This window comes from Diaphorina citri, unplaced genomic scaffold, assembly GCF_000475195.1.
Source record: "Diaphorina citri unplaced genomic scaffold, Diaci psyllid genome assembly version 1.1 scaffold86, whole genome shotgun sequence".
Lineage (NCBI taxonomy): Eukaryota > Metazoa > Arthropoda > Insecta > Hemiptera > Psyllidae > Diaphorina > Diaphorina citri.
In genome coordinates, this window is record NW_007377523.1 from 188,486 (window position 1) to 215,962 (window position 27,477).

General features: G+C 35.7%; 2 protein-coding genes across 2 annotated transcripts in view; one reads left to right on the forward strand and one right to left on the reverse strand.

Annotated features, from left to right (window-relative positions):
* LOC103523959 overlaps window positions 1-27,477 on the reverse strand; it is a 125,079-nt gene that overhangs the window by 49,479 nt on the left and 48,123 nt on the right. The window contains exons 6-8 of the mRNA XM_026833181.1: window positions 17,016-17,122; window positions 8,859-8,981; window positions 5,512-5,710 (exon numbers count right to left, since the gene is read on the reverse strand). Coding sequence (XP_026688982.1) covers window positions 5,512-5,710; window positions 8,859-8,981; window positions 17,016-17,122 — 429 coding nt within the window. The remainder of the gene's footprint in view (window positions 1-5,511; window positions 5,711-8,858; window positions 8,982-17,015; window positions 17,123-27,477) is intronic.
* LOC103523914 (cx9C motif-containing protein 4, mitochondrial) lies at window positions 23,068-25,660 on the forward strand. The gene is made up of 3 exons (XM_008488924.2): window positions 23,068-23,154; window positions 23,244-23,535; window positions 25,471-25,660. Exons 2-3 carry the CDS (start codon window positions 23,271-23,273, stop codon window positions 25,587-25,589), a joined length of 384 nt encoding a protein of 127 aa, XP_008487146.1. The 5' UTR covers window positions 23,068-23,154; window positions 23,244-23,270; the 3' UTR covers window positions 25,590-25,660.

Here is a 27,477-nt window from a genome sequence, read left to right on the forward strand (position 1 = left end):
CATTTTTTATCCAGGATTTCAGGAACCAAGTTGTATTATTTTTTCCAAAAATAATCATAAAACAGAGCTTAGCCTTTCACCTACACGAAGCTAAAATGATTTGTCAGCTTCTTTTCTGTATAGAATCTTAGGGAGACATTTGGACATTTTTTATCCAGGATTTCAGGAACCAAGTTGTGTTATTTTTTCCAAAAATAATCATAAAACAGAGCTTAGCCTTTTTCTGAAAAAATTATTCATTTTCCCCTTAAATGAAAGAAAAATGAACAAAAGAAGAATAGAATGAAAAAATATATGACTTTGCAATATTTTTGGCACTTTGACAGCTTTTCTTCTCTTCATTTCCCCCCTAAATGAAAGAAAAATGAACAAAAGAAGAATAGAATGAAAAAAATATATGACTTTGCAATATTTTTGGCACTTTGACAGCTTTTCTTCTTCGTGGACCTTGTTGGTACCAGTGTCCCATGGACTATGTCAATTTTGAGACTGTAATAAGAATAAATTATCAAATCAAGACACCATCTATTCTAATCCTGTTTAGTTAAGTGGTTACCTCGATCTGTTAGGTATCCAACTCCAACTACCTAAATAGTAAACTTTAAATATTATAACCAGGAATGACGGGGATCAATGACTCACTTCTAACCACAAGACATTCCAGGACTGAAGAGGATTTGAGGGAAAAGTTCGGTTTATATGACAATAAAATATGAATTAAGTGTTAAAGAATTTCAAAGATTATATTTATTAACCTCAGTGGCGGATCATTATTTGGTGTTTCCGCTTGTGTTCAGTACCTGAAGGTTGAGCGGTTTTTATACTGCCTTCAACAGTCAACACTGATCAAATTGTAAGTACTTATTGTACTTGAAATTTATTGTATTTTAAGATGAGTGTTTCGTTTTTATGTTCAGTACCTGAAGGTTGAGTGGTTTTTGTACTGCCTTCAACAGTCAACACTGATCAAATTGTAAGTACTTATTGTACTTGAAATTTATTGTATTTTAAGATGAGTGTTGTGTTCAGTACCTGAAGGTTGAGCGGTTTTTGTACTGCCTTCAACAGTCAACACTGATCAAATTGTAAGTACTTATTGTACTTGAAATTTATTGTATTTTAAGATGAGTGTTTCGTTTTTATTTCGTAGCAATGAAACAACTGCTACATTAGACTCATGTGGTCTGTGTCGTAGCATGCCCATCCCGTAGTATGTCTCTCATCAGATGGGGGAGAAGAGTGTATCTCTTCTCACTTAGGTGCTGGGTCAACACGGGAACACCAGAAAGTTAACCCGTTGAAATATTTGCAATCGTGTCCCTGTATACTACCTCTATATATCCCTATAACCATAAACTTGGAACATGAAAATACACAACACACCGTACAAAACTTATAAACATCCATATTACCTTGGCTATTAGACTCATGTGATCTGTGTCGTAGCATGCCCATCCCGTAGTATGTCTCTCATCAGATGAGGGAGAAGAGTGTATCTCTTCTCACTTAGGTGCTGGGTCAACACGGGAACACCAGAAAGTTAACCCGTTGAAATATTTGCAATCGTGTCTCGTCTGGATTGTTGATTCGCCGGATATCGATATATTCGATATGTATAAGAAATTTATCCTACGTTACGTCATAGGAAAATAGGAGATGTATGGAATTCATTGTGGCAGCGAATTTCTTGTATTCAGCACTGATCTGAGTTATTAATAAAATAAATATAATTGATATCGAAATGTTCATGACAGCTTGTCGATTTCTAAACTTTGGGATAAGACGTCGAAGAAATACGGAAGGTTAATAAATATTTATTATTGATTTGATATTGGGGAAGTTGGATTGTTGCTGAATGTTCTGTAAAAAATGATGTGATGAGTGAGGAATAATTATTTATTAAGGAGAAAGATGAATCTCTTTTGACTTTTCTATTATTAGATTATTACTAAGCGCAATATGCAATTATTGTACATAGATTAGTTACTCATATAGGCAATTGAACCTGCATGAATAAGTCTTGAAAATTGGAATCGGTCCGACTCCTAAAGCTCTACGAAAAAGGAAACGGTTAGAGACTCGCCCTCAGCCCCTGTTGAACGTTATGTAACTTTTATAATAATGCCGTTATCATAAGCCTCTTATTTAGACTATTACCAGTGGCACTATGGAATTCATACGAGTAAATTAATACCGTTACAGAATAAGAAAGATGAATCTCTTTTGACTTTTCTATTATTAGATTATTACTAAGCGCAATGTGCAATTATTGTACATAGATTAGTTACTCATATAGGCAATTGAACCTGCATGAATAAGTCTTGGAAATTGGAATCGGTCCGACTCCTATACTCGTACTTCAATGCGTGGATCCTGTGTCTGAATATGACGGGTTATACATGGATACAGTTGAATATAGAAACGACTGAAAAATCAGCTAATGAGATGGAAATTATAATGCGTAGGGGTGACCCTGAATAAGAAATATCTGTCTCTTTTCTGGACAATATCTATACCACCCCTCTAAATATTTGGAAGCAAAAGTTTCCCAGTTTCCATAAATTAAGAACTTATGACTTCCCTTTAAGAAAGTTATATTATTCTAATACACTTATGATTTATGGAACTTTAATGTCTTAATTACAGTTGAACTTTTAATCTGAAATTCTTACCCAGAGCTTTTATTCTTGCCTCATTAAGTGCAGTCGAACACGACTAATGACAAAGCTCGAGGACGTTCAAAGAGTGTTCCTAGCCTAATTGTTTTTCATTTCATTCTATGTAGTTTACAGTCTTCGTAAATACTGTGAATTCATAAAATAAAATATTCATAAAATAGTACAAGCTATGACTGACAATTATGTAAACAAATGTGCCTATACATATAAATTACATCAAACCCGTGGCAAAAACATTACGAAAGAAGCACAGTTCCCAAATCAAGAAAGGCTGGCAGATTTGTAGTTCTTATATAAAATCTATATACATACATATGTGGGTATATGTATCTCATAATCCTATTATTTTCATTTAGGTATACAGGGTGTTCAACCTCAAAGTGCCCCAGAGGAAATTAACCCGTAAAATCAGATTTTTGCCCCATAAAAGTCCCCAATGCATATAAATTACATCAAACCCGTGGCAAAAACATTACGAAAGAAGCACAGTTCCCAAATCAAGAAAGGCTGGCGCTGGCAGTAATATTCTGTATCAAGCTCAAGAGAACCAAACTCTCTATTTTCGCCAAAAATGATTGTGGTTAGAAGAGAAAAGTTCCCACTCGCTCCCCAAGCTACCATTTTCCCTTTTATTTATTTTTTCAATTGTGCTGGGAATTCTATATTCTGCCCTACATATAAATTACATCAAACCCGTGGCAAAAACATTACGAAAGAAGCACAGTTCCCAAATCAAGAAAGGCTGGCAGTAATATTCTGTATCAAGCTCAAGAGAACCAACTCTCTATTTTCGCCAAAAATGATTGTGGTTACAAGAGAAAAGTTCCCACTCGCTCCCCAAGCTACCATTTTCCCTTTTATTTATTTTTTCAATTGTGCTGGGAATTCTATATTCTGCCCTTTTAACCTTGTTTTCCCCCCTAACTTTATTCTGATGGTTTGCTTAACAAGTTCATCCCTTATTATGTGTAGGGTGTAGGTACGTACGTATATTCTTCCCGCTTCCCTCCTATTTCCCTCTGTTATGTGAGTTTTTTCTCCCTCGTCTTTCTTCTTTCATTTAATTTTCGTTTTATTTTTATCAAAAATAATATGAAATGTTTTGATAATTAAACTGTTTACTCCAGGATACTCTTGTGTGCTGGATGGTGCGGGTTGTAATACAGACAGAACATTTCTTTTTCGTCTGTTTCCGACTTGAGGAGAAATTGACCGATTGGCATGGTTCATAAAGTTTTTTGTCTCTCCTATAGAAAGATACTACGAAGAATTCTTGATCATCTTCAGTTCAGATTGGAGTGTTCGGACTAGTGTGAAATTATTAGAGCATCATGAAAGTGAAGGATTGACCGATTGGCATGGTTCATAAAGTTTTTCGTCTCTCCTATAGAGAGATACTACGAAGAATTCTTGATCATCTTCAGTTCAGATTGGAGTGTTCGGACTAGTGTGAAATCATTAGAGCATCATGAAAGTGAAGACAGACAAAGTGAAAATGAGACTCAGTCGAATTGTTTTACATCAGAGAAGGTACAAAAGAAACCGACAAGTTAATTCTAGAAATTTAACATCTTTGTTAAAATAACAAAAATATAATTGCTAATCTGTTCTTTAATGAGGTAATAAATATACATCTTTTCCTAGCTCGAGTTTACCACAAAGGAGAAAGCATTGAGCTTTCATCACTAAAACGTACCTAAACACTTCTGTGAAATAACCAAAGTATAATTGCTAATCTGTTCTTTAATGAGGTTATAAATATACATCTTTTCCTAGCTCGAGTTTACCACAAAGGAGAAAGCTTTGAGCTTTCATCACTAAAACGTACCTAAACACTTCTGTAAAAAAAAGTTCAAGCAAAAGTTTAGCTGTACGGATTTTTCAAGTGATTGATTCTAGAAATTTAACATCTTTGTTGAAATAACAAAAATATAATTGCTAATCGAAATCGGTTCTTTAATGAGGTTATAAATATACATCTTTTCCTAGCTCGAGTTTACCACAAAGGAGAAAGCATTGAGCTTTCATCACTAAAACGTACCTAAACACTTCTGTAAAAAAAGTTCAAGCAAAAGTTTAGCTGTACGGATTTTTCAAGTGATTATTACTGAATGTTATTAGTAGAATTCTCTCTAAACCTTACATTTATGAGTACGAATGGGGGCACAAGATATTTTCAACAACTTTAAGCTCACGTCTCAAGGCTATTGCAGCTTTTTATTTCAGTTAATGATAAAAGCCGGGTCGTTTTCAATGGCGTTTCATTGACAGTTAAAATTGGCCGTAAAAGTGGCACGAGATTATGAGAAATCCTAGACACTTACATCAATCATACCCACCCACGTAGGTACGTATATTGCTAAAAAATATCTGCTTTTCAAGAACAAGATTTCATCTTCAAATGATTTGAAATAGGAATATTCTAAATCTTTTTTGCTTGTCATTCTAGGAAAAGTCTTAAGAAACTGAGGTGGATTTTCTTCGGAAAATGAACAGCCGCGCTTTTCTTTATTTTCTCTTTTCAAAGATGTTTTTATACATAATTATGTACCTCTAAATAGTCTACAGTACATCATATCACATATGCCATTTTTCCTGTCACATTTCATCTTCAAATGATTTGAAATAGGAATATTCTAAATCTTCTTTGCTTGTCATTCTAGGAAAATTCTTAAGAAACTGAGTGGGATTTTCTTCGGAAAATGAACAGCCGCGCTTTTCTTTATCTTCTCTTTTCAAAGATGTTTTTATACATAATTTATGCACCTCTGAATAGTCTACAGTACATCATATCACATATGCCATTTTTCGCGTCAATGAGAAAAGAACTTACCTTTAGATTTGGGAACCATTGTGTTTCCCTCTTTGATGATAATCTCCTGCCCATCTTCACGTTTCCAGGTGATGTGAGGACGAGGATAGCCCTTGGCTTTACACACCAGTTTGATGGTACCACCTTCTGGTGCCATTATATCACTGGAACTCTCCTCGTTGAGGATGTCTGGAGGAACCACCACGTCCAAGTATCCCATCTGAAACCAAATAATACAGAAGTTTTAAAACGATAGAAATAATAAATTTATTATGACTAAGCATAGCACAGATCATAATATGGGGTTAATAGTGAATTCGTACAGTGAGTACAATTCTAGTATTTTCAACCGGCAGGCAAAGATTTTTTTCCAATCCCTCTAATTCGATGACCATTTTTGATATGTATTAGTGTACAACAGCAAAAATACCTTGATTAAATCAGCAATAGTTCTAATCCCTCTAATTCGATGACCATTTTTGATATGTATTAGTGTACAACAGCAAAAATACCTTGATTAAATCAGCAATAGTAAATTGCAAAGAATTTGCTAAAGAGAGAAAAACTATTTAACATGACGATTTCCGTATAGTGTTTCATTTAGACTGCCGAAGTAGGACAAGTAGTCCCTTTATCTCAACAGTTCAATATATATGTATGTGCACCTTGCACCGTATTGAACTGTTACCATAGAAAATACTGTACCTTCAGGTAGGTAAAAAGAGCCGAAAAAACTATCTAACATGACGATTCCCGTATAGTGTTTCATTTAGACTGCCGAAGTAGGACAAGTAGTCCATTTATCTCAACAGTTCAATATATATGTATGTGCACCTTGCACCGTATTGAACTGTTACCATAGAAAATACTGTACCTTCAGGTAGGTAGACCAATTTCTAAATTGAACTAAATAACAAACATCATTTTCAAATTTTTCAGTTACCTATTACTTCATGTAGATAAAACAAAGAAACAGAGCTTCATAAAATATGTTATCTAATATCAACATCTCGGAACCTCTTGTTATGAAGTTTGGTCTTCAAGTATTCATATGAATAGACTTCATTGTACATCCCACGCGGTATATTTCTGTTCTCACTACATATTTACAGAAACTTGTCATTTTATGAGACTACCGGCTTATGGTAATAAAGAAAAGATTATTTTCTATCGCGAACCCTACTTTTTTTATATATGTACAAACGGACTTTTATTTTATTTTAGCATTATTAAATTATGTGTTAGTAAATGAGCTTCTTTTTTAAAAAAGCAATAAAATCTCAGTTTCTATTTTCTATCGCGAACCCTACTTTTTTTTATATATGTACAAACGGACTTTTATTTTATTTTAGCATTATTAAATTATGTGTTAGTAAATGAGCTTCTTTTTTAAAAAAGCCGAAAAACTATTTAACATGACGATTCCCGTATAGTGTTTCATTTAGACTGCCGAAGTAGGACAAGTAGTCCATTTATCTCAACAGTTCAATATATATGTATATGTACAAACGGACTTTTATTTTATTTTAGCATTATTAAATTATGTGTTAGTAAATGAGCTTCTTTTTTAAAAAAGCCAGGGTGTCCCGCGAACGAATGTACAACGCTTGAGGGTTGATGCAGGACCTAAAGGGCTACCAGAAAAAGCTATCTGGACAGATCCGATTTTCAACAGTTCAATATATATGTATGTGCACCTTGCACCGTATTGAACTGTTACCATAGAAAATACTGTACCTTCAGGTAGGTAAGACATCTCTGTGATATGCAATAAAATATGATACAGCTACAAGCTAGCTACATAATAATGAACGTAGGTACTTAAGCATAGGAGACAAATTACTATTTTTTTATTATCTATCGTATTTTTGTCTCGCCATTTTTCTCTAGTTTTCTCTTAAAAGGAGGTAAGAAAATTTTCCAGGTATTCTTCATGTTTCCATTTAATCTTGGTTATATTAATAGTTGAGCTGATCACAAACAAGAGATGTGTAAAGAGTGAGTGAACTTATAAATAGACTCTTTTCAGAGGATTATAAAATATTCAATTTGTGAGTCAAATTCTAAAACAAGTAACTTACTCTTTAAATCTATCGGACTCTGACTGAGTAGTCCACTGAAGAGAAAGTAGTTTTTCTTTTTCATAACTAACTCACTCTTACACATTTCGAAATACACAAATTGGCAGTTTTTTATTTTAGTATTATTATTATTATTTTTTTTTTTTATCAAATGCTTTTCAGAATAATTTCAAGAACTTAAGTAGCTTCATTTACTAGTTGAATTTATACAAAAATTTCAGACATTTTTAACCCCTTTGGTCTCCACTGTCCATGTCACTTGTATCCAAAAGGTTTCGATTTAAACTTCAGAACTACTATATGTCTTCCCAAAGCGCCTATGGTACAATCACACGAACGATTTTTTTTTTTTTTAATCAGGTACCTATTAGATGACTGACATCTGAGAATTCTGTTTTGGCTTAGTTAATGACAAAGTATATGGCAGGTACCTGATCCAAACATATTAGTAACGAAAAGATCGCGTAATAAGTAGGTACCTACCTATTGGAACTTTCAGACATAGCCTAGCTATTCTCTACAATTGTTTACTCTTATCTTGACTTGGGTCTGAAAGTTCATTGCTTCAAGTCTGACCTCGGACACTCGAATATGATTGGTCTCATTATTTCTTCTTGCGAACTTTCAGACAAAACCTATTTAGCTATTTTCTCACAGTACAAATGTTTACCTGGCCACGTGGCCTTTTTTTCTGCTGTATTATCTTCACTCTTATCTTGACTTGGGTCTGAAAGTTCATTGCTTCAAGTCTGACCTCGGACACTCGAATATGATTGGTCTCATTATTTCTTCTTGTCTTCATGGCCAGGGAGTCACGTATGAGTTTTTTTTGATACTTGAAACTTTTTCCAGTCGCCATTTCCATTCAGTTGTGACCTTTTCTCTGGTATTTCGACACTCTGAGTCGTTGCTCTTGCATGTCGAAGTTTTGGTGCCTATTTTGTATTTATGAATTTAACAATATAATAAACTAATAATCAATATTTTAGGTACATATTAGATAAGTAGGTGCTCAGATATTATGGGCGCTTCTCGAGCGATCAAAGTAAATACTCGTACTTAGGTGTGTCTAATTTTGATGATTTTAAGGATGTTATGACAAGAAACAATTCTGGAGAAACATTTTAAGCATCAATTTTTTTTCCTGTGAACTCTCGTCCATTATACCACCATAATCCGTCAACCACAGTATGGCCGCTTGAATCCAAACCATTATGATATTGAAAAAACAAAAACCTCTTGTTCTTCTTATCTGCGTGAGTTGTCATGTTTAATTTAAAAGCACACTCCTCTGATATGCAAATTCCACGTGCTGTGGTCTGTGTGGCTTACTGATACCCTGGGGTTATGTGTGATGACGTGTTCATGAATAGCCTGGATAGCTTTCGTATCAGCCTTTACCCATCCAACCTGAAAGCACCGCAGAAAAATGCATTTTGTTATTAACGAGTTTTGGCAACCAAAATTAGCATCCCGCTAACTGAACTTTTTAATGTTAATTGACGAAAACTCGTTTCTGAGTATGTGCAAAAACGAGTTTTCCTCAAATAACGTTAAAGAGTTTAGTTTTTTTTGATACTTGAAACTTTTTCCAGTCGCCATTTCCATTCAGTCGTGACCTTTTCTCTGGTATTTCGACACTCTGAGTCGTTGCTCTTGCATGTCGAAGTTTTGGTGCCTATTTTGTATTTATGAATTTAACAATATAATAAAGTAATAATCAATATTTTAGGTACATATTAGATAAGTAGGTGCTCAGATATTATGGGCGCTTCTCGAGCGATCAAAGTAAATAGTACTTAGGTGTGTCTAATTTTGATGATTTTAATGATGTTATGACAAGAAACAATTCTGGAGAAACATTTTAGGCATCCATTTTTTTTTTCCTGTGAACTCTCGTCCATTATACCACCATAATCCGTCAACCACAGTATGGCCGCTGACTTGAATCCAAACCATTATGATATTGAAAAAACAAAAACCTCTTGTTCTTCTTATCTGCGTGAGTTGTCATGTTTAATTTAAAAGCACATCCTTCTCTCTGCTTTATTAAAGTTATCTTTGTAAAGCTCCCAAGTTATCGTTCATTCTATTATTTGTGAAATAGAACCAGGGAACTAGTTTCTCCCAAGGTCCATTTCTTAATCAAAAAGAAGCCTTCTCTAACCATGGCTTTAACTTGGAATCCCCACGGGAGTATGAGAGAGAAAGGAAATGGGAAAGTGAAAAAACAGAAGAAAAGGTTTTCACAAGGAACTAGTTTCTCCCAAGGTCCATTTCTTAATCAAAAAGAAGCCTCCTCTAACCATGGCTTTAACTTGGAATCCCCACGGGAGTATGAGAGAGAAAGGAAATGGGAAAGTGAAAAAACAGAAGAAAAGGTTTTCATTTAATGCCGCCAAAAAGCAACATTGGTAGGTGTTTATATCTAAAGCCAAGGTAATATGGATGTTTATAAGTTTTGTACGGTGTGTTGTGTATTTTCATGTTCCAAGTTTATGGTTATAGGGATATATAGAGATAGTATACAGGGATATAGAGGTAGTATACAGGAATAGGTTCACACATAACACGACTAAACAGTTTCCCATCCCTCAAATCTCAGGGGACTGAGCTGTGGATTCTAGTTTTCCTATTTTGTATATGTTACACCTCAAGTTCACTTTTCCTACTAGATATAATATTTCTCTCTCATCATACTTGTTTCAATACGCATTGGTCTCTCCATTGGAAGCTCACCGAAAAAGGAAACGGTTAGAGAATCGCCCTCAGCCCCTGTTGAACGTTATGTAACTTTTACAATAATGCCGTTATCATAAGCCTCTTATTTAGACTATTACCAGTGGCACTATGGAATTCATACGAGTAAATTAATACCGTTACAGAATTTATTTTTTATATGTTACACCTCAAGTTCGCTTTTCCTACTAGATATAATATTTCTCTCTCATCATACTTGTTTCAATACGCATTGGTCTCTCCATGCTTTTCCTACTAGATATAATATTTCTCTCTCATCATACTTGTTTCAATACGCATTGGTCTCTCCATTGGGAGCTCACCGAAAAAGGAAACGGTTAGAGAATCGCCCTCAGCCCCTGTTGAACGTTATGTAACTTTTAAAATAATGCCGTTATCATAAGCCTCTTATTTAGACTATTACCAGTGGCACTATGGAATTCATACGAGTAAATTAATACCGTTACAGAATCCAGAATTACAAACTTTTGGTTGATGGGTAGATAGATAGGTACGTACTCACCATGTAGTACTTACTCGTATCCATTATCTACAATCAGAACAACTAGGCAAGTATCTTCAAAAGATGAGTTCAAACAAACGTAGTTTTACCAGAGTTATTTCGCATGTTTTGGCGTCTGTTCTTAACATAATGAGTTACAGAATCCAGAATTACAAACTTTTGGTTGATGGGTAGATAGATAGGTACGTACTCACCATGTAGTACTTACTCGTATCCATTATCTACAATCAGAACAACTAGGCAAGTATCTTCAAAAGATGAGTTCAAACAAACGTTGTTTTACCAGAGTTATTTCGCATGTTTTGGCGTCTGTTCTTAACATAATGAATGACTTGGAACATTTTATGTTTCATATACCAACATCGCTATACAATATTTTCTAGTAATTTGTTCTTCCTTACTCCTTAAAACTCCTTATCTATCAGACGCGGGTCGTGAGGTTTCCAAAGGGGGAGCTATATAAACGGATATACAGTATGCCGATCTGCTGGTGGTCTTGAAAGCCTGATTCACACTATAGTGCCAGTCAAGGTCCAGTCACGGTCCGGTAACGGTCCGATCAAAAGATTGAGTATTCACACTATGGTCTTGAAATCTGAATAATCACAAAATCGTACTATTGCCAGTAAGTGTTAATTAGGGGGGGATTGAGGAAAAAGTCGTAGGACGCTAGGGAACGGAAGCTTCCCTCGCATAAATGGAGGATACGCCTCTGTTTATCTCTTCCAAACCCGTGTTCATTCCTTTTTCACAATTTTCTCTTGGTTCCTCTCTTTCTCCAAAATCTTTCTTTATGATAAGAGGAGAAATAAAAAATTATCCCTGTCGACGTCCTTCTGTTTATCTATATTTGTAGTTCTTATATAAAATCTATATACATACATATGTGGGTATGTGTATCTCATAATCCTATTATTTTCATTTAGGTATACAGGGTGTTCAACCTCAAAGTGCCCCAGAGGAAATTAACCCGTAAAATCAGATTTTTGCCCCATAAAAGTCCCCAATACACTTTTCGAGTCCACTAAGCATTCTCTCCTACGGAACTTTTGACGAGGAATCGATTGGTGAAACTTTCAAGACCGTCCGACTTACAGTTAAAGAGTTACGGGTTCGAGACTCAGCGAATTCAAGAAAAAATATTGTTTTTAAAAAGGCCTTCAACGGTTTCTGTTAAAGATATTTGAGCTGTAAAAAAGTCATTCTTATGTGATTTTTCACGCCAAATCAAAGTCCCCAATACACTTTTCGAGTCCACTAAGCATTCTCTCCTACGGAACTTTTGACGAGGAATCGATTGGTGAAACTTTCAAGACTGTCCGACTTACAGTTAAAGAGTTACGGGTTCGAGACTCAGCGAATTCAAGAAAAAATACTGTTTTTAAAAAGGCCTTCAACGGTTTCTGTTAAAGATATTTGAGCTGTAAAAAAGTCATTCTTATGTGATTTTTCACGCCAAATCAAATGGTGCTACTTTGAACACTATCCCTCTCACGGTTAAGGAGTTACAGGTTCGATTCTTTCCTGTGAAAAAATACATAGGATTGACTAATCGCATGTACATTTATCTGTATTTTTTGAAAATTATTAAAATTTGTTGACACAGGAAATAATCGAACCTGTAACTCCTTAACCGTGAGAGGGATAGTGTTCAAAGTAGCACCATTTGATTTGGCGTGAAAAATCACATAAGGTTGAATTGCTGTAAAACATCGCTAAGATAAGCTGAAAACTGGGGTACTTAATTTTTAATTTACTTGCGGGAGAAGCGAGATTATACCTTATCCATTTGAATATGGCAGCAAGGAGTCATCTAAAAAGTAGGCTACGTTGCCAAACGTGTCAAAGGTTCAACGGTAGGGGAGATTTGGGAGGCGAGTGGAGACTGGGAGTCCGGACAGGAAATACTCTTCACTGAATTTGGAGAATTGAAAGTGAAAACGTCGAGCAGTTAGCTCGGAAGCGTGATATGTTGAAAACTTTAAAATGTATTTTGAGATTTTTGAACATTTTCCCATGGAGAGCTAGAGAGTATTGTGATTTTGTGTTCTGAGTTGTTGGTTATTTCGAATGTTCTTGCCTTTGAACTGTCACAATAAAGAAATAAGACATATGTACCAAAAGTAACTCACGGAAGGAACAAAGGAAGAAAGAGAGACAGAAAGAAAGAGAAAGAGAGAGAGAGAGAGAGAGAGAGAGAGAGAGAGAGAGAGGAGGAGGAAAGAGGAGAGAAAGAGAGCGAGCTAGATACGTATAGGAAAAGGAGATAATGGAGAAATTAAGAAAAATAATAAAAAAAAGGAAAATTGCAGCAAAAGATAAAAAAATGATACTTGAACCTAATTGCGTTAGGAAGTACTTCGCTTCGTAGCGTAGGTACAGGAAAATTGCAGCAAAAGATAAAAAAATGATACTTGAACCTAATTGCGTTAGGAAGTACTTCGCTTCGTAGCGTAGGTACCAAGATAGAACTAGGTTAAGTAAAAATAACTAACTTGAGATAGAGGGGGAGAGAGAGGAGAAAGAGGAGGAGGAGAAGGAGGAGGCGGAGGAGAGGGAGGGAGAGAAAGATATTACATCATACCTAATAGGTATGAGATCACGTTTGGCTGTGAAGCCTCAGGTAACCAAGGCCGAGGAGTAGTGTAATTCTATTGGGGAAAAAAAGGTCAATGAACCAGCTTGGTAAAAAAACAACAACCTAGATCAACTTTACACAAAACTTTATATCAGGCTGAATAGGAAACAGTCTCCTTTTTTTCTAATTAAATAAGTACTTTATATTGTACAGTATCCAGTCAGCACCAGGGAGCAAGAAGAATATCCCGACGATACAGAAGCAAAAAACAAAGCACCAAAAAGGCCTAAAGGAGTTGGAAAAAGTTTGGAAAATGTATTTCGAAAAAAAAAGTAAAAAATATAGTTGAGTTTTCTATAGAAACATTATATTTCTTTTCTTCGCTTCATTTTGCAACCGAAATTTGAAGGGGATATATCACAATTTTCTAGAGAAAAGTACTAAGGCCATGTCTTGTTTCTGCTTCTAAATGTGTCAGGAGGTACTTGAGACCGGTAAAAAGTAATTTAGTAAATGATAACAACAACCTAGACCAACTTTACCCAAAACTTTATATCAGGCTGAATAGGAAACAGTCTCCTTTTTTCTAATTAAATAAGTACTTTATATTGTACAGTATCCAGTCAGCACCAGGGAGCAAGAAGAATATACCGACGATACAGAAGCAAAAAACAAAGCACCAAAAAGGCCTAAAGGAGTTGGAAAAAGTTTGGAAAATGTATTTCGAACGGAAAAAAATAGTTAGGGACACTAATTTTGGTTACACGGTTACAAAAACGCGCTATTTTTCTGTTCTAGAGGAAGCAAACAGATTTGTTACATACATGTATAAACGGGTTTTGTTCGTTGATCTGTTAAAAAAACCTAGGTCAATGAACCAACGTTGTTTACAACGGCTGCTGTTTTGCAGCAGTAGTGGCGATGGATACTCCGTTGAAGCCTCAGGTAACCAAGGCCGAGGAGTAGTGTAATTCTATTGGGGAAAAAAAGGTCAATGAACCAGCTTGGTAAAAAAAAACAACAACCTAGACCAACTTTACCCAAAACTTTATATCAGGCTGAATAGGAAACAGTCTCCTTTTTTCTAATTAAATAAGTACTTTATATTGTACAGTATCCAGTCAGCACCAGGGAGCAAGAAGAATATACCGACGATACAGAAGCAAAAAACAAAGCACCAAAAAGGCCTAAAGGAGTTGGAAAAAGTTTGGAAAATGTATTTCGAACGGAAAAAAAAAAGTAAAAAATATAGTTGAGTTTTTTATAGAAACATTATACTTCTTTTCTTCGCTTCATTTTGCAACCGGAATTTGAAGGGGATATATCACAATTTTCTTGAGAAAAGTACTAAGGCCATGTCTTGTAACACCCTGAATTCTACTGGAAAATGCCTTTTCCACAAGTTTGGCCATGCCTCGGGATGAACTAGCGGGATTCCGGAGCGAAGCGACGGAATTCAGCTAGTCTGTATATTTACAAACCAAAGTTCCTACCTATTGACTTTCAAAAAGAAAAGAATCCCCACAAAAATAAAATAAAAAAAAGCTATGTGCTATTAACAATAGCCGAGGCTGGTTTGTTCTTTCTCTCCCATCATATTAAATTGAATGACTGTACTAATAATACTTTTCTTTTATCTTCGCTTTTTTCAACAAAAGAGCTCAATTTTATACACATTTAAGAAAAGAAAAATGAAAATCTTTGCATTTATTTCCTTGTCTCCTCCTTGCCTCCTGCTATTCATGGCTTAAATTCATTTAATTATTTCTTCATGATATAAATTTCATGTAGAAAACAGGATAAGAAAAGATCCAATCAGCTATTCATGGCTTAAATTCATTTAATTATTTCTTCATGATATAAATTTCATGTAGAAAACAGGATAAGAAAAGATCCAATCAAAGTGATACCGTACTTTGTATGGTTTTGATATGCCATGATTCTTATATGACCTATTGTACCCCTACTGTTGGACATGAATAATTAGATCCTCAAGTACAATACTCAACACTATTGTTCAACCACTTAATATCTCAATAACCAAGTGCTAAAACATAGGTACCAAGGTAGTTACTTAAATTGAGCTGAAATAACAATTATGTAGAAACTAGTAAACATGTACAAGTATCTGAAGGAGATTTTCTTAAGCCCACAGACAATTTTATGTAAGAGCATGGGCCTCCTTTTTGGGAGTTTTTATTTGGGAAGGAGATAGGTAAGAGTAATGTTTAACTTAGTAGGGTACCACCCATGCACAAAGAAATAAGCATGAGAAAAGGTTATCGACCACAAAAAACCTCAGAGGGACGAAATTAGGACACCTTCCCCTGCTAATGGAAAGAGCAAATATCCGAGATCCACCAATGATAGCGAGAAAAAAGGGATGACATTGGGAGAGGATGTTAATAGAAAATGTTCGTCTCTAACTTGTTTATGTGTGTGTATTTGCTGTAAAACATCGCTAAGATAAGCTGAAAACTGGGGTACTTAATTTTTAATTTACTTGCGGGAGAAGCGAGATTAGAAATTCAAGACATTAGGAGATTTGGGAGATGAGTGGAGACTGTAAGTCCGGACAGGAAATACTCTTCACTGAATTTGGAGAATTGAAAATGAAAAAGTCGAGCAGTTAGCTCGGAAGCGTGATATGTTGAAAACTTTAAAATGTATTTTGAGATTTTTGAACATTTTCCCATGGAGACCTCAGTCTCTAATCAGGTAATTTATAGATTTCAAATGGGACTTGCTAAGTGTATCTAATTCCTTCAGTCTCTAATCAGGTAATTTACAGATTTTAAATGGGACTTGCTATTGCTAGGTGTATCTAATTCCTTCAGTTTTGTTGGTTATTTCGAATGTTCTTGCCTTTGAACTGTCTACGACGAAATGTCTTGCCTAACTCTCTACGACACGACACGAGGATATCCCTTCGGAAATTAAACAGAGAAGATATACTCAGGGCCGTATGCAGGATTTTGCCGAGGGGGAGGGGGGTCCAAGGATCCAAACACTAATGCGTACACTCGTACAGTAAAATGATTTTGTGTTCTGAGTTGTTGGTTATTTCGAATGTTCTTGTCTTTGAACTGTCTACGAGAAATGTCTTGCCTAACTCTCTACGACACGACACGAGGATATCCCTTCGGAAATTAAACAGAGAAGATATAATGCTACTACTCAGGGCCGTATGCAGGATTTTGCCGAGGGGGAGGGGGGTCCAAGGATCCAAACACTAATGCGTACACTCGTACAGTAAAGGAGAAAATTGGAGCTCGAGGGGGGGGGGGCCCCCGCCCCCCTAAATACGGCCTGCTACTACTCATGGATAAAAGAACAGCAAACAATAAAGAAATAAGACATATGCACCAAAAGTAACTCACGGAAGGAACAAAGGAAGAAAGAGAAGGGAGAGAGAGAGAGAGAGAAACAGAGAGAGAGAGAGAGAGAGAGAGAGAGAGAGAGAGAGAGAGAGAGAGAGAGAGATTTTTTTTTTTTTTTTGTCAGCCTCCTAATCAGTCCTATTTCAAATACCTGCTATTAACTTATTAAATTTCACCCCAAACTCCTATTATTTACAATTTTTTTACAGGAAAAATATACTCACCCTGTAACCACCCAAATGATGCACCAAACATCGGAACGTAGCGTCCCTTCCCACGGCCACCGAGAGGTTGACAATGGGTTCGGAAAACTCTGGCTGGTATGCATCTGCTGAAACAGAAGGAAGAAGGAAACCCAATGAAAGCAAATAGAGCGAAAGAGCAATGTTACAAACACACTGGAGATAAGATACTTGCAGAGTAGAGAGTATGAGGGAATGTGCACCGAAGGAACTCATGAAAGAGGATGGGAGGGAGAAAGAGAGAAATATTAAAGGAGTGAGAGAGAGATAAAAGAGAGAGAGAGAGAAAGAGGGAGAGAGAGAGCGGGAGGAAGGGGAAAAAGAAAGAGAGGGAAGGAGAAAGATAATAGGAGGAAGAAAGAGAGAGGGAGAAGGAGAAAGGGATGGAAGGAAGGAGAGAGAGAAGAAAAGAGGGAGAAGAAAGAAGAAAGATAGAGAAGACACAGAGGACAAGTGAGAAGACACAGAGGAAAAGAAAGAGAGGGAGGGAGAAAGATAATAGGAGGAAGAAAGAGAGAAGGAGAAAGGAATGGAAGGAAGGAGAGAGAGAGAGAGAGAGAAAGAGAAGGAAAGAGGGAGAAGAAAGAAGAAAGATAGAGAAGACAAGTGAGAAACTTAGGATTAGTGGAGACGCAAAATCTCCAAAAACCCTAGAAATAATAACGGGGGAGATCTACGTATAGCAATACACTTAGGATTAGTGGAGACGCAAAATCTCCAAAAACCCTAGAAATAATAACGGGGGAGATCTACGTATAGCAATACGACACAGAGGACAAGGATTAGTGGAGACGCAAAATCTCCAAAAACCCTAGAAATAATAACGGGGGAGATCTACGTATAGCAATACAAAGCTAAACCCCACAGTGGTGAAACGTGTACTTTATTAGAAACAATGAGTCCAAACGAAAAATGAAGGAAAAAGGAGAAATAGGGGATAAGAATGTGTAGATAGATGATAGGGGAAAGTGCCCAATATCTGACCCCTTGTTCATACAAACACTATTGTTCACCCACTTAATATCTCAATGACCAAGTGCTAAAACATAGGTACCAAGGTAGTTACTTAAATTGAGCTGAAATAACAATTATGTAGAAACTAGTAAATATGTACAAGTATCTAAAGGAGATTTTCTTAAGCCCACAGGCAATCTTATGTAAGAGCATGGGCCTCCTTTTTGGGAGTTTTTATTTGGAAAGGAGATAGGTAAGAGTAATGTTTAACTTAGTCGGGTACCACCCATGCACAAAGAAATAAGCATGAGAAAAGGTTATCGACCACAAAAAACCTCAGAAAGACGAAATTAGGACACCTTCCCCTGCTAATGGAAAGAGCAAATATCCGAGATCCACCAATGATAGCGAGAAACAAGCTGGGTCCGTCCCTCCGGGAATTTTTTAGGCCGTAGTTTATTCGATCGTGGTTAAAGAATACCTATGTACCTACCTAATAAGTACCTACTAGGCACTCGTCTAAAGTCTTATTACTCGAAATGTTCCGAGAATGTCTGGATTTAACGTGGAATTATTTAATAATACACACTTTTTTTCTCCATTTTCTCCTCTCACCTAGGTATTATCGAGTTTTTCCATTAATTTTTCCCCTTGCGGCTTGCAGTTCCTACACTACCTACTTGTCAATGAAAAGCATACCTTGAAATACCTAGAGATACGAGTTCCCAATAAAAATAGGTAATGGGAAATGCAAAAATCTGTCTTGTTGGAGTGGTCAAGACAATCGCCTAGCAATCAAGCGGACGTTGGTTCAAAGCCAGCCGAGGTATGGAGTTTTATTCTCAATCTTCTCCTATGCTCTCTAAAATGATGCACCAGAGACCTGTTAACTCACCAAATTGTGGATAAAACACCGGGTAATAACTTACAAAATTTTGCATCAAACACATGTTATTATTATTAACTTACTAAATTTTGCAGGAATTTTTTTGAAAATCTGTTATTAATTTTAAAAATTTTGCGACACCTGTTACCAAATTTTACAGCAGACATCTCTTATTAACTTACCAAATGTTTGCATCCAAATACCTGTTATTAACTTAAATTATTTTGAAACAAATCTTCTTCTTCTTTGCCTTTTCCCGTGTACAGACGGAGTCAGCTTAATCTGCAAGAGTTGTTGCTTAAAACTAAACAGGAACTGCCAATTTCTTTTGATCTCTGATCTTGGTCCTATCTAAAGAGCAAACTAAGTTAGGGCACCAACTTTAGCACAAGTGCAAAGTGGTTATTGGACCATCATTAATTTAGAGGCACATTCCCTATAGAACTTACAATTTCACTCTTTTCACTCTCCTCTGGTAAACAAGCACTAGATTTTCCAGAACTAGTACTTGTGCAGTGAAACAGATCAAGTTAATGGAAAATAGATGCTTAATTTTCTACATTTACTGAGGTTTTTTTATGCAGGGGTTTATTTACATTGCATTGGAAGTGACTTGCTGAATGCAAGACAAACAAGCTGGGTCCGTCCCTCCGGGAATTTTTTAGCCCGTAGTTTATTCGATCATGGTTAAAGAATACCTTTGTACCTACCTAATTTGTTTATTATTCAGTTTATTATTATTCTTGATTTGATTTTTTGATTTTACTTTCATGTAATGATTTAAAATCAAGACTGGAGCCCGTTCTCCCTTTATTCCCAATATAATGTCACCCATCCATTTATTGGCCTTTCTCGGCGTAGCTTAACATAGGTGACGCTAAAATCGGTCTTAAATGATCGACTGAAGTGTTATCTAAACCTTTCTCGCTTTGAGTTCATAGGTCGTCGCGACAAATTTCGAGATCAGAGCTCATTTGTGTGAGAAAATGTGAAAAAAATCCCCCCAAAACCAGTTTTTTTGGTTTTTTGGCTTTATGGTTTTCTGGACAAAATTTGCACCACCATTTTCGTGTTCCTGGTAAAAAGACCTTTAATTTGATATATAGGTCGACTAGGTTTGGATAAGTCCTTCTATGGGGACAGACCGACCGACAGACCGACCGACAGACAGACGACACCGAAACGAATACAATAGTCCGTCCCCTATACCTTTTATTATTAGTAATAATAAAGGAAGGACGGACTAAAAACTGGTCTCTTCTACATTACCTATAAAGTCCAATCGTCACTTGAAGCGTCTGTTTTATGTACGGAATATCCGTCAGAAATGAGGATATACCTCAATGTCTAATCCAGTAACAGATTTTAGACGGGATTTGCAGAAATAGGAAGAGAGTTATCTCAGTGATTCCTCAGTCTCTAATCAGGTAATTTACAGATATTAAATGGGACTTGGTGGGTGTGAAGGAGAAATAGGAAGTCAAAGTAATACGAGGGAACAAGATGATGTATGGCGCACTTGTTGCACCACGCCATCTAGTCACCATGAGGAGAAGGAGGAGGCGGAGGAGAGGGAGGGAGAGAAAGATATTACATCATACCTAATAGGTATGAGATCACGTTTGGCTGTTTTCAAACTAAGTTACTACCTTTTTTATAGGATTTCGTGTGTGAATACCTACTGGTATTTCGTTTGGTATTGGTAATACTCGTAGATCCCTCGTACTAAGGCGAAAGGAGGCATCTGTCGGTTTTCGCCTTACGCCTGTGAGTGTGAAGGAGAAATAGGAAGTCAAAGTAATACGAGGGAACAAGATGATGTATGGCGCACTTGTTGCACCACGCCATCTAGTCACCATAACACACCCTACACCCTCCTACGCAAGTTATGTCACACTCTCCACTCTATTCCTTAATATACCACTAAGGTATTAAGAGGTAGGTATCAGCCATCCATAAATTAACATGACATAGTAGGTCTGTATAAATACACCTAAACAAAGTAGGTACAAGTCATACGTAGTTCTTAATATACCTCTAAGGTATTAAAAGGTAGGTATCAGCCATCCATAAATTAACATGACATAGTAGGTCTGTATAAATACACCTAAACAAAGTAGGTACAAGTCATACGTAGTATAGGTACAGTCGTAATCATAACATGGTACCTTACCAATTTATACCTCGCGAATCACAAAAGAACAGGTGATCATACCTTACAGCTTTCAGCTTATTGTGTAAAATTGTTTCAAAAAATCTTCCCAAGTTAAATTAATTTTAATTACCCCATGTTAATTCTTAGGTAAAAGTTTTCCTTTTATTATTGCCATTTTAAATGTACAGTACTTTTTGCCTTATTTTCTCATCTACCGAGGGAAAGTTGAAAGTTTTAAAAGTTAAATACCGTTAAAAAATAATAGAAAGTAAAAAAATCTCATGGCGAATATCTGTAGGGAGTCTCAGACGACATAAATAAAAGTATTTAATGTTTATGGTTATTATTTCTGCCCTAAATCCCTGAAAACAAAGTGCAGCACACTCCCAAATAACTTTCCAAGTTTTGCTTTCAATGTGTTAATTTTAGGATTAAATTTGAATCACTGATTTTTCTCCTTCAAAAAATCAACAGAAAAGAAACTAAATACACAGAATTGGGGAAGTACAAAAGAATGGATAAAACCAAATTGTTTCCTTTCAACTTCTTGGTAATTTTATCAACAAATATTTCAGGAAAATTTAAGGAACAAATCTCGGAGCTTCCTACAATTGAAATTGTTTCCTTTCAACTTCTTGGTAATTTTATCAACAAATATTTCAGGAAAATTTAAGGAACAAATCTCGGAGCTTCCTACAATTGAGCGTTGATAAGTGCCTGAGATTCCGTGTTTATACCAACTGTTAAATCTATGCGATTATTCTTTGGGTAGAAGTGTTCAGCAGTTCACTGTACCTATCTGTAATTCTGTGTATTTACAAACCAAAGTTCCTACCTATTGACTTTCAAAAAGAAAAGAACATAAAAATAATCCCCACAATCCTAATATAGTTAAAAAATAAAATAAAAAAAGCTATGTGCTATTAACAATAGCCGAGGCTGGTTTGTTCTTTCTCTCCCATCATATTAAATTGAATGACTGTACTAATAATATAGTTCACTGTACCTATCTGTAATCTTATATTATAAGAACGAGATCCATTCACAGTTCACAGTTCACATTTCATAGTTCACACACTGATCGCTCTATCTCTAGAACCAGACTGCAAGTTTTTTTCAGTATTTTCTTACATTGTTCTCAAACTTCAATAGATACGAGTATGCTAACTGCATTCTCTTAGGAAGGTTTTTCAGATAAGCCCTGGGTCTGTCAGACGGTCTGAGCGTGGGAGACCGGCAACCCGGCATTTGGAATGAGAAGAGCTATATTTGGAGTGAGTGTTTCTAGGCACCTTCTATTATGTGTATCTATTCAAGAAATGCATTTCACCATTTCAGATATGACAGCCTATGCGTGTTTACTGCAAGACACATCGTGAACATCGTAGTATTAATGGTTTTATTTATCACAGGGGTTCGTCGAAAAGGGTATTGTCCTACTTTCTTATGATACGAATACCAATCTGGAACAAACAAATTACAAACAGAGATCTCAAGTTAAGTAAAACCATGTAAAAAACAAAATGCTTGGAAATATTGTGAAGATTAAAAATTGTTCGTGGACGAGAGGAAATTAGCAGAAGAGAGAGAAGATCTAGAGAAGAGAAATGGACCTGTGCAAATTGCTTAGAAATTTGCGAAGTCGACAAATTTTCCGCGATTACTCATACTTAACTTTCCGTGTTCAACATTACCGGAAACAACTCAAAACGTGTCCTTGTGTGAGGGGGGAAAAGAATCCACCTGCACATTGCAACGTTTTCCGATTTCCACTTTCACACCCTTCTCATAGATTCGTGAGTACCTACATATATATAGGGCACAGCACCTACTTGGCAGCATGCTTTTAATTTACAAATCAAGTACAATACAAGCCCATAAGTAAAGCACAATGACATACATTCATATCGTACATACATGTGAAACAAACCCAAAGGAAATAGGAACATTTCCTAAAATATGCTCATGGCTGATACCAACAGAACTGTCAAAATTTAAGTCCTAACTACCAAAATCACATCCAACATTTTCACCTAACTACCAAAATCACATCCAACATTTTCAAATACAATTTCCCAAAACCTGAACTGAACACTTAATACATTCACATAATACATTACCTTAATTTATTGAAACACAATACAACATTTTCAAATACAATTTCCCAAAACCTGAACTGAACACTTAATACATTCACATAATACATTACCTTAATTTATTGAAACACAATACAAAAGCCAAAATGTTTTACTTCGACGATAACACTATGAACGTCAAACAAAGCAAGAAACAAGAGATCGATCCTTGCAAACGACAAGTGTGTGATTTGCAGAAATGTCTGAGTGTTCAGAATTATCAGGAAGACAGGTGTAAACATTGTCTCACACATTTGTGCTCCTGCTGCCAGAAATTCGGAGACAAATCTTTCGTGTGTTCTGGGATGAAAAGTCTGGTGAAGGATCATGTTGAGAACCGGAAATCAGAGGACCTGGAAAGACGCCAATCTGGTAAATTGGTGGAAGTAGAGAAAGAAGGGGGGGGGATTTTGCTAGCTACCTAAAGCCACAAATATCTATTTAAAATAGGTTTGATAGCTTTATGATTTTCCCATTCTCTGACCTTTACAAATCAGCGAGGCGCGAACATATCAATTAACTTTTAACTCAGTAAATTCATTTCATATCGTGCCAAATACAGGGCTGGGTGGAAATACAGGCTCCACAAGGCTAACTTTACGCTTTTCACATGATCTTGCATCGAGATTGTTAGGAATATTTGCAAAATTGCAAAGTAACTACATGGAATGACACTTTTAGTCCAGTAATTTTTGACAAAAAGGGGGTATTTGCCAATGTTTTTTGGTTGAAAAAATGGTCAAGCGTATAGGGGATTTCAGAGGACATTTGAGGCATGATTCAGGGTCTAATTATCCTGGACTACTTGGTTTGTCTTCTTTGGAGAACACAATGGGTAAAAGGACATCGATACTACTGACAGTGGCACTTCAAAGAAAAAAATGTTGAACATTTTCAGAGTAATCCTCTTGTTTCATATTTGATCTTCCTTCTACATTTGACGTTCCAATCAAAACGAAACATCTGTGTTCTTTATCTCGAAACATTCCACGCATTAGGAAATAAAAAACGAAACACAAATAAAAAGGAAGAAAAGCATAAAACACACCACACACCACGATGTGCGAAAAACAAAAACACATAAAAAAAGAAAATCTTGAAATAATGTTTAATTTTGAAAAAGAAATCCCAACCCTTCAACTTCTAGAGACCTAATTCGAAACCGCAAATAAACCAGAACTCAGGTCTCTATGACTCTATGGTATGAGACAGGTGGAAACTCCGCAGACGGCCCAATTGTAACTAAAAGTGTTGAGGAAAAACTTTCACAGCCTATTGGTATACATGCCCAAGGTATGAAATAAAAATATTATTCGAATTTTAGGTTGAATAACAGGGGAACTTTTTATAATCTGATCATGCAGAAGTAATTATTTTAAAAATTTCAAAGTATAGAGAGGATAAAATAAGTAAAAGGAAAAAGTCAAAATGAACACTCAGACCATTGCTGGTGATTTTGCTTGACGGGAAATTCAATTCAAAATTATTTCCCATTAAAAATATTTTCCCAGCAAAGAAGGGGAAGAGGGATAATTTTGTATTATCAAAAAGTTCAAACGTATAGATGATATTGTGATTATAATGGAATCCTAGTGGGAGTTATGCTATTAAATCTCACTGCAAGTTATTCTTTCAATGTGGGAGGAACAATTTTTTGACAATTTTGAGATGATATAGGTCACACCTCGCGCAGAACCTATTGAAACCATTATTAAACCATGGTATTTGTGTATCTTGCATTGTTTTATGGATCCTTTTTAATCTGGTTCAGTGGAGAGGGTTGCATACACAAGTTTCATCAGGGACACAACTTTGGAAAATCTGGTATTGCTCTTTCATTTATTCCAGACACGTACACAACAGGATGGTGTACCGTGTTATCTCCTTATAGGAATGACATTGGTATTAGGTAATATGACACAATAGTACCTACCTACCTACCGAATACAGTGTATGTGTCAATGACTCGTGCATAATGTCTGCACACTTACCTATGTTTCACAACAATAATATTAGAGTGCAAGGAATCAGGAATAAATATGGCTAAAATGGTCTAATGTATAGGTATACAACGTAGTACGTACCTAACGAATGAGGTGAGGTGCACAGTCTCTGACCTTTCCTGAACGGAAGGATAGTTCATTGCCATCAATTCACTAAGGGACTACTATTACTATACTTTATAGGTGATTAGTACTTAGCTCTTCCCTTGTTTAACCGATTCTCGTGTCTTCCTGTAGGTATAAATAGTTACAAATATGTATTGTATTAGTTATACACTTTCATGCTCTTTCACCCATTTCACAGATGTCTCCCCGCCCAGTCGAAAAGGACTAATCACAAATCTAACGGAAACCATCCAGAAAAGTGCACAGAATGTGATTTCCACTTTGTATAAAACAGAAGGAGATTCCCAGGTGGATTAGAAACAAAACATTGAGAAGAATACAAAACAAATGAATTTCAACAGCAAAAAATTGTGCCTCTGCGAGAATTACTCAAAACTCGTTTTTACTTTTTTCATCGTTATTATTTACTTTTTAATTTGAAAAGTTCGATTTTTTCCTCATTTTGAATCCGATTAAATTGTTTAAAATTTATCAAGTCCGCACGAAGTTTGTAAGTTTTAGCTCTGGGATTCAAGGGAAAAAATAAAACTTTTCCAACTAACTCCTCATTTAGGGGCAACTGTCTTTGGAATGACGCACATAACTACACAGATACATAATTTAATAACAGTATAACATCCTATTGGTATTCAATATACAAAAGTTTATCATGTCGCAAGTCAATCAGTCTAGTGACTTAAAAGTTCGACTTTTTACATTCTTTTTCTGCCCCCAAAAAACTACAGTCGATCCTGCTCATGAAGCTGGCAATATTTGAATTAATTGTCACGTAGAATAATAATTTCTACCTACTTTTCACTTATTTTTTATGTAAATTAATTTCATTTTTTTCCTTTTTTTTCCAAACAAGTCAACTCTTTTCTAAACAGATGTGACGATCCTTTAAAAAATCCTTCAGGAATAATTATTCAGAAAAAAAAGGAAAAATTCCTATTGTATTTTTCCTTCTTCCCTCTCTTACCTTTGTTTTCTACTAACTGTCCTACATTACCTACGAACCACTTATAGGCACACGTTTTATTATGTTCTATGTTATGGGTACAAGGTACATCTACATACTATGTAATGTACAATACACATATGTACGTTAGCAATTTCCAAACCAACTGAAAATTTTGCTGAAACCACCCTGAAATTCATCGAAAAAAATCTGCGGTCAATGAATAACACAGGTACATAGGTCAATTTGGATTTTATCCGGACACAAATATAATTAATTCAACAACAAAAAATACAATTTTTGCCGTTGATTTCACGTTACTAAACCAACAAGAATATTTGAAATATGAACTTCATTTATTCCAGACACGTACACAACAGGGTGGTGTACCGTGTTATCTGCTTATAGGAATGACATTGATATTAGGTAATATGACACAATAGTACCTACCTACCTACCGAATACAGTGTATGTGTCAATAACTCGTGCATAATGTCTGCACACTTACCCTATGTTTCACAACAATAATCTGAAATATGAAATGAAACCGCAGAAACAAAAATAATATTGATTTGACGAAATTCCCCCATAGGTAAAATATATGTGTAAAGAGGGAATGTTGAGTCCTAGGTAAAAACAGTAGGTAAGCCTTTGAATTCTTGGTATAATAAATTATTGCAAGTTTTTGAAATAAAAACTGGTCTCTTACCTCAAATATGAAATGAAACCGCAGAAACAAAAATAATATTGATTTGACGAATTTCCCCATAGGTATAATATATGTGTAAAGAGGGAATGTTGGGTCCTAGGTAAAAACAGTAGGTAAGCCTTTGAATTCTTGGTATAATAAATTATTGCAAGTTTTTGAAATAAAAACTGGTCTCTTACCTATAAAGTCCAATCGTCTCGTCTATCTGTACATGTTACCATAAAGTCCAATCGTCACTTGAAGCGTCTGTTTTATGTACGGAATATCCGTCAGAAATGAGGAAATACCTCAATGTCTAATCCAGTAACAGATTTTAGACGGGATTTGCAGAAATAGGGAGAGAGTTATCTCAGTGATTACTCAGTCTCTAATCAGGTAATTTATAGATTTTAAATGGGACTTGCTAGGTGTATCTAATTCCTTCAGTCTCTAATCAGGTAATTTACAGATTTTAAATGGGACTTGCTAGGTGTATCTAATTCCTTCAGTCTCTAATCAGGTAATTTACAGATTTTAAATGGGACTTGCTAGGTGTA